The 7,933-nt window shown below is 37.0% G+C and overlaps 1 protein-coding gene across 1 annotated transcript in view; it reads right to left on the bottom strand.

Moving 5' to 3' along the window:
- Positions 1 to 1,040: 1,040 nt before the first annotated feature.
- The window catches only part of amon (prohormone processing protease amontillado), a 102,832-nt gene continuing 95,939 nt past the window's right edge, over positions 1,041 to 7,933 (bottom strand). The window contains exons 12-13 of the mRNA XM_074181354.1: positions 4,386 to 4,503; positions 1,041 to 3,136 (exon numbers count right to left, since the gene is read on the bottom strand). Of these exons, the coding sequence (XP_074037455.1) occupies positions 2,975 to 3,136; positions 4,386 to 4,503 (280 nt within the window). The 3' untranslated portion in view covers positions 1,041 to 2,974. The remainder of the gene's footprint in view (positions 3,137 to 4,385; positions 4,504 to 7,933) is intronic.

Below are 7,933 nucleotides of genomic sequence, written 5' to 3'. Positions count from 1 at the left end.
TTTTCATTAAAATTGGTATCTAGGGGTTTTTGTGGACCGACATTATGAAAGGGAATATGTTTTATGTTTTTAATGGTCATTTTTTTGATCTTATTCTTATAAATAAAGTTTTTGAAACTAGGTTTATATTATTTCATTATTTGACATATCCCAACCGAAAAAAGGTTATAAAAATGACAACCGTCATTTCTTATTTGATATTGTCTACATATAACTCGAGAGCCTCGTGTAAAGAAAGAAAAACCAAAACGGAAATCATATTTTTTGTGTGACGTAAGTTAGTTGTTAAGTAAGCAATAACAGATTTGACAAGGGTTGCACAAGAATAACTATTTAGTATACAAACTGAACATTGAGCAAAAACCTTTTTAGTCTGTTGATCACAGAATGAATATGACCTTTTTGGGAAAGAAAGTTTTGGCTTTCTACTACTCCATCTGATACAAAAAAATGGATGAGAGAATCTTCCAAAGAAAGGAAGGAAGTAATCAATTTGTAAATAAGTAACTCTATACATGGATGTGTAGATCATGCAAAGAAGTAACTTTCAGACACAAACCGAAAGAAAGTCCTCCTGAAACAGCTATTTTCATATTTTCATGATCTACACATCCATGTATAGAGTTACTTATTTTCAAATTGATTACTTCCTTCCTTTCTTTGGAAGATTCTCTCATCCATTTTTTTGTATCAGATGGAGTAGTAGAAAGCCAAAACTTTCTTTCCCAAAAATTAATCACTCCTAAAAATATAACCCTTTCAAATCGAATATGACCTATAGCACACATATGAAAAACATATTTTTCATGTTTGAATACACAGTTTCTTTCATTTACATTAATGATTTTTCGTAATTATAGAATTCGTCAGCATGAATTATTGAAAAAAAAACATAATGTCGGTCCACAAAGATCCCTGGATACCAATTTTGAATGAAAGCACATAATAATATCATCATCTGATTTCATGAAGCGAAGTTCATTACTTTTGAAATTAACATTTATCATTACTATGAATCAGTTCATATGAAATAATTCAATTTCAACCCAGTAAACCACGCGCTTTATTATAAAGCCATACATAAATAAAAATCTAGTAGGTGGTAGAAAAACTGACCTCATTTCCATAATCATTAATAATAAATCAGATTTCCTGTAGGAACTATTTGAACAGAATTCATTTTCACCTGAAATGCTTTATTTTATAAATATATAATATTCCTCCGATTATCAACTAAATCAACCGCCACTGTTTTATGGTCCAACTTATTTCAACTGTAAACAAATCCTCCATAACCTCTCATTACCCGCCACCCCCCTCGCCGTAAGTTGTATAGAAAAGGATAGTCCGATACCCGCTTCAAAATACATGTATTGTATTGGTATAGGCACCGTATAGGCATGGAACTCTGTCTTATTGTTACTCTGAGAGTATGATCAAGTTGCCTAGAATACCCACAGAACTATAACTCTAAATTATAGTTCTAACCCACAGAACTATAACTGTCAGTACTAGTACTACTTCTATTTTCAGTGTTGTCTACATTTGGGAATAAATTGATATTAGGTGAAAAATGTTTCAGATTATGGTCCATGAATTGCAGATCTGAAGAAATTACGCGCGACAGAATTCGCGCGTAATTTCTTCTATCCACATAATCCACATAATATATGCAAATTGGGTCAATCTCATGAGATTTTTTGACAAAACGAAATCGAATTGGTTAAAGCATCAGGGTTTCTATGCATTCGCAGTGTGAAATAACACATATTCCATATTTTTGAAAACTTGTTACACAGTAGTAAAATGTAACAAAAGTGTTACGGTTGTAACATACAGAAAAACGCTGGAATTGAACGACATTACTCCGGGCTGTTCATGCCAAATTGTGTTGGTTTGTAACAAGGCCAGTTCTTAAATTAAATATAAAATTTTTAATCAGCTGCTTCAACCAATAGAAACGTACCAACGTTTCAAACAGACAATAGATGAATTCATCGGACCAATCCTGGGACTCATTGGCAAAACAACACCAAATCGGTATTAACACCAGGGTTTCTATGCATGTTCAGTGTGATCAATGAAAAGTCCAACGGAGAACTATGAAAGCGCAGAAAGGCCACACATTTTTATTCGTTTCTTAAAAATCACGACTTCAAACTCAAAATTTCGACTGAAATCTCGAAATTACGACTTTAATCAAAGGTGGGGATGTGATTGGTCAATATGTAGAGTAGACGCAAAGCAAATCGATCCTCACTTTCCATGTTCAGGATCGATTTTTTAAATCGTGGACGGATTATTTCCATCATCTTCACAAGAACAATTCGTTGTTTGACGATATCTCCCGATTCACCAAACTATATTCACAATTGCATTACGATTTTAGAGCGCATATAAGAGAGGCGAAAGTTATGAAAATCCCCCACCAATATACCAACTTCGTGACACCTTTCATGGACCTCTTCCGATTCCTGAACTATCGCCTTTAGAATTTGTTGGAATCGAACCTTGTAGTTTTTCCGCTGTACCCTTCATACAGGTATATACCTATCAAGCATACTTAACATAAGTAAGTATACCTAATAAGTATGAAGTCAGAAGTAAAATCATAATATAGAATTGTTGTGCATTATTCATACGAGTCTGTCTTGGGTTGATCGTTTGTACTTATATTCTGTGAATTTTTCTTTCATCTTCATGAATGTTAAATCATTTATAATGGAATTTTCGAACTGAACAAAAAAGAGTTAGGTTAAAATTTATTCAAGCAGCGTTACAAACTAAAAAATCAGTCGGCTCTCCCGATTTGCTTCAGAAGTTATGTGTATGTTGATGAACTGAAGTGGAAACACCCGTATATAGATTTTTTGGAAAGCCGACCAAATTATGTTTGCCATTTTGTTTTGTTTGACTCACAATATTCTTGAAAGGGTCCGTCTGAGTCGGCTGCTTGTCTCAAATTAAAAAATGATTACATTTTACTCCTACTTTCGTGTGCTTTTTTTACAATGGCTAGTTTAGAATGTGGATCTAGAACTGGCAGTTCGGTGTACGGCGGTTCTTTAGTGCCATGCAACATTAGTGTCCATTCCTTGACATATCCTGTTTGTGGTATTTCGGAATTGAATTTAGCCTGAAACATAAAAGGAAATGCAATAAAATCATTTAATTAAAAGCGAATCGGAGGAAAAAACTACCAGGCACATTTTATTATATACAATTCTGAAGATCAAGGCAGATTTTAGCCTCCAAAATGTTCATATAAGTATCTGTATCTGTACAATTTTTAAGCTCTCTTCGCTACAGCAAGTTGAAAATACGTCGAATTTTTGCAGTAACTTATCGGATGCACAAAAAAGTTTGCACTTTTTTTCACCCATTTGAAGTTCTCCATTATGTTGTACTGTTTCAGATTTATTATCTCAGATTCTGAAAGATGAAAATCCCCTGAAAAGTCAATAAAAACTCTGATTTCTTCCAAACAAAATTACTTCCGTTCAATATTGGAAAGGGAAGTGATACACCCTTTGATGTATCTCAATTCTCTTCCTAACACATTTTAATGAATCTGTAAACGAACAATGAACAAAATAAAAAAAGTACAAAACCTACCCCACCTCATTAAAATAAACGTTTGAAATGTTCCTGACAATAATGAAGTTTATTAACGAATTCATTTGTCACATTATGTGATGTTTCTGGAGTATTATCGTTGAAAGCACCTCTCATTTTATCCATGACTGCTGCAATACACTGTGATTATGAAACGTATACTGGAGACTTGATCAGTTCCCACAAAAATTTAAGGGCATCGTGTCGTATCAGGTGACCTAGTACGTCTTTTCCAGGGACCACGTTTACCTATCCACCGATATGGATAATTGTCATCCAGTCACTTTCGAAGCAACCTTCCGCAATGAAGGGGTAATTCATCTTATTGAAACATACCTTACCCCTTTTTGTCAATTATCCAAACCGGTAGACAGGCAAACATGTTCTCTCAGAAAAGCCCACTGGGCCACCTGAAATGACGCCTCTGGATGCTTCTGGAGTTATATGTGTTATCTGACAACAGCAGTTCAGTTCAGTACTCGTGGGTAGAAGAAGAGGTGCTTGCAACGAAATTACCACAGGCACATTTCATAACGTAAGAAATGAATTCGTAAACATTCTTCACTCTTGGACAAAGGTGAAACTGGAAGCTCTGGCGTAGCCTAAATCTAAAACAAGCACTTTTCTCAAACACCAGAACTGCAATACCCCAACCGACGCGCGTTTCAACAACCAAGTTGGCATCTTCAGGAGATTAAGTCGCTTTCCTAGCATGAATAATCATACAAACCTAATCATTGAAATGAAAGTATATCGTGAAAGTTACCCACCTCAAGTATCCAAGTTCCCTGTGGGTATTCACCCCAAGTGTGTGTCGTCATAAAAGGCCACTTGGAGAATCCGTCCCGGGAGTCGTCGTCATTTTGTCTTCTGCTGAGAATCATCGATCTGAAATATAACATTAGTCTAGAATAATCATGAATATAGGCAGGCGATAAATTGAGTGAAGGGTTCAATTCTTGCCCTGACCCTGTTGTTGATGCTTCGAATACTCGTATAAACCATCTCCTCAGTACAATGACATACATACATACATATGTTTATATTTCATTAATTATTTGTATATTCAATTTTCCGCTTTTTGGGAGCTGTGATGAAAACATATAAAAATAACAGTTTTCACTACCTGGTTGTTCGGTTGGTAATGCTAAAAAATAACAAAGTGTGAGTAAATGAAGCCGATGACATCTCCCCTTACGTAAACGCCATCTATGGAATCGACAGAGAACTCAATCCTCGAAATAGGGCTCCCCTGCAGCAGCCTTATTTGATGAAACTTGTATTTTAAGGACAGTTGAGTCCAGCAGCGTATCTGTACACCGATCAAGAGGCAGCTGAAGAATTTGCTGACAATTTCGAAAAAAAAATCTAGAGAAAATGATGTCTCCATCGTTGTCGAGGTGAAAAACATCGAGCAACAAGTAGAACAGACGGTGCGCAGTATGAGACAACAGCAAAGGGACGACGCTCAATCCCTGAATCCCACATTTCTCAAAGAAGTTACAGTCATGGTAAGAGGCCTCGATACTTGTAAAGCCCCAGGCCTGGATCAAATTCCAAAGCCAAACATTATGATCCCAAAGCCAAACAAGAATCTAACTTTCCGCGATAAGCTTGACCCCATCGACGAACAAGGTAATGGAACGCATCATCCTGAAGAGATTTGCAGACCAGACCAACGAGCTAAAAATCCTGCTGGACGAACAGTTCGGATTCGGGTCGGAATACTCTACAGACCTTCAAATCCTGAGGGTGGTTGACTACGCTACAGAAGGTTTCAACCTACCAAAAGATATAACACCGAAGCGATATTCTTAGATGTCTCCAAGGCGTTCGGTATTCTGACATGACAAATTTTGGCTACAGGAGACCGATGGTAAGACTAATCGATTTTTATCTACAGACCGACGATGCCAATGAAGAGTTAGACAAGAACTCTGCACTATAGACAACTTCTGAAAGTTGTTCCATAAGACGCAGTTCTTCCCCTTCACCTCTTATCGGTGTACAAAGCAGACGTGCCTAAGCCGGAGAACAACTTAAACAAGTTGGCACTTTACGTAGATGACACAGTTCTACTGGCGAGATCCACTAATCACACCTTGGTTAAAGAATACCTACAACAACAAGCAGATAGATAAGAGGAATGGGCCAATCTCTGGAGGAGCAGTATCAACCCTGACAAGGGTCGGACGATACTATTCGCCTGGATGAAGGTACATCTGAAACGACACGTCGTCTTCAACGGATAGGAGATTCCTTAGGCGAACGAAGCAGGATACCTGTGAGTCATCCAACAGAGGCTAGGCTGGCGAAAGCCGCTCGATACAACCTCTACCCCATCATCGGACGCGGGAGTAACATGGATCTCAGAATGCAACTGCTACTAATCAAGATCATCCTACTTCCCATAATCCTGGCCTGGGGCTAGTGCGCAGAAATATATAGACGCCAGATCCAAACGTTTATAAACGCCTGCTTGCGGGCGGCTGTAAACGCTACCAGATACATACCCAACCGATGCATCTATCGGGACCTGGAGCTTAGCACCCAGTAGGTACGTGGATGACTGAGAAATCTACGCCGAAACATCTTAGAGCGAATTCAATCAAACACACTCTAACCCAGCGCTGCGTGATCTTCGCGACGCACTGAACAAGGACGACTTCAGATTACGCGAGAGGAAGAGGGTCCGAAGCCAAGAAAATCATTGAAGTCGACGAAGACGATAAAATTGATCCAGCCATACATGGAAAAACGGTGAGTTACGGGTTTATTGAAGGGGATATTTGAATCGTTTGTGACAATAATAATGATTTATTCATAAAGTATAACACATAGCAGTCTAATACAATATCAATAGTGAAAAAATGAAGGGTAGAGGGAACTATTTGCGAAACAAATGTTTGTATGCGATATACAGTTCTATATTCTTTAAAATACATTTATATGTTGATGACTAAATATTCCATACTGTTTTTTTGGTTTATAACCTTCCGCAATCGCACATGCGCACACTACACACATTAGAGTCAGATTTTATAAATGATCCGATATGAGGGAGTATAAGCACCAGAGGCTGACTTTCGACCACAAGAGGTCAGATATCAATTTTGCTGAATTGCCAGATAGCAGGTTGACTACCACTCGGAAGTCAGTGGGAGTGGACGGAAGAGATCCTAGCTTCTGCACATGGTAACAGTGTGGTGAATATTTCATCTCAGGGGGTGTACATGGTGGAATTCATTCGTGGTTCGGCCTAGAAGACGAGACTCAAGGCGGGTCGAAACAGCGCTATGTGGTGGTTGTGTTTGGGCTATAATTTTTAACAAAGTGTGAGATGAAAAATAATAGACATTTATTTCAGAAAATTTTTAGGTCGTGTGGTATTCGTGAATATTTTTTCCTGAAGGATTCTCAGCTGAACGCATCGATATAAAAACAAAATATCAATTCTCAACTTGAATCGTTTTTATTACTTGAATAACGAGAAATTTCAACAAGAACATTTGTTTGAAAGTATTACATAAATAAACAATGTTCGAATATATGAACAGAGTATATACGTAAATGACTAAACTCGTATTTTTTAACAATATAATTTCAATGTTGAAATCTACTGTGTCTTAACGGAGTCACCCGATTAACTTGACGCGGCTAGACGCAATAACTGTTACGTCGCGTATTCTTTTCGATTTCAATGATATTGCTTCTATCCAGAATAATGTTTTGATTTGAATTCAAAATATTTTATCATACCAATAAATTCATATTGGGAAATTGAGATTTATGACTATCATATATAAATTGGAGGTATTCAAGGTGGAGTTTAAGAGAATTGTTTTCTTATTATCGTGAGGTCATGTAAATCATTGAAGTGTGACAATTCGTTTCTCGGTCTCATGTATCTCTTCATTGTATTGGTGAGTATTATTTGATCAACAAAATCGTTTGAGTTGTTCTATGGCCTTGTTACTGTCATAATTATGTCAGTGTGGATCTGCGAATGTCTATAATAAGTCAGTTTTAATATTTAGTCACAATCATATTTGAATGTTTGATTCCATTAATTCAATTTGATCAGGACAGTGCCAGTGATTGAAATTGTAGGTATGAGAGCTGAGAGTTGAGAGCTATTATAAGCTTTGAAAGTCACGTATGATTCAAGAATAATGACAACTAGTTGTCAATTTCATGGCTGTTAGTTTTGTCGCTCTGTTTTTGATGCCTAGCCTCTCATTTCTTCATCATTTTATCGCTTTGAAGGAACTAATCTGGTTTCAAAAACATTTCTTTATCATCACATGCTGAAGCATAG

The sequence above is a fragment of the Leptinotarsa decemlineata genome, unplaced genomic scaffold (genome assembly GCF_025532065.1).
Source record: "Leptinotarsa decemlineata unplaced genomic scaffold, Ldec_3_MD MMD2_tig00026307_RagTag_RagTag, whole genome shotgun sequence".
Classification (NCBI taxonomy): domain Eukaryota; kingdom Metazoa; phylum Arthropoda; class Insecta; order Coleoptera; family Chrysomelidae; genus Leptinotarsa; species Leptinotarsa decemlineata.
This window is presented reverse-complemented; position numbering and strand designations above follow the sequence as displayed.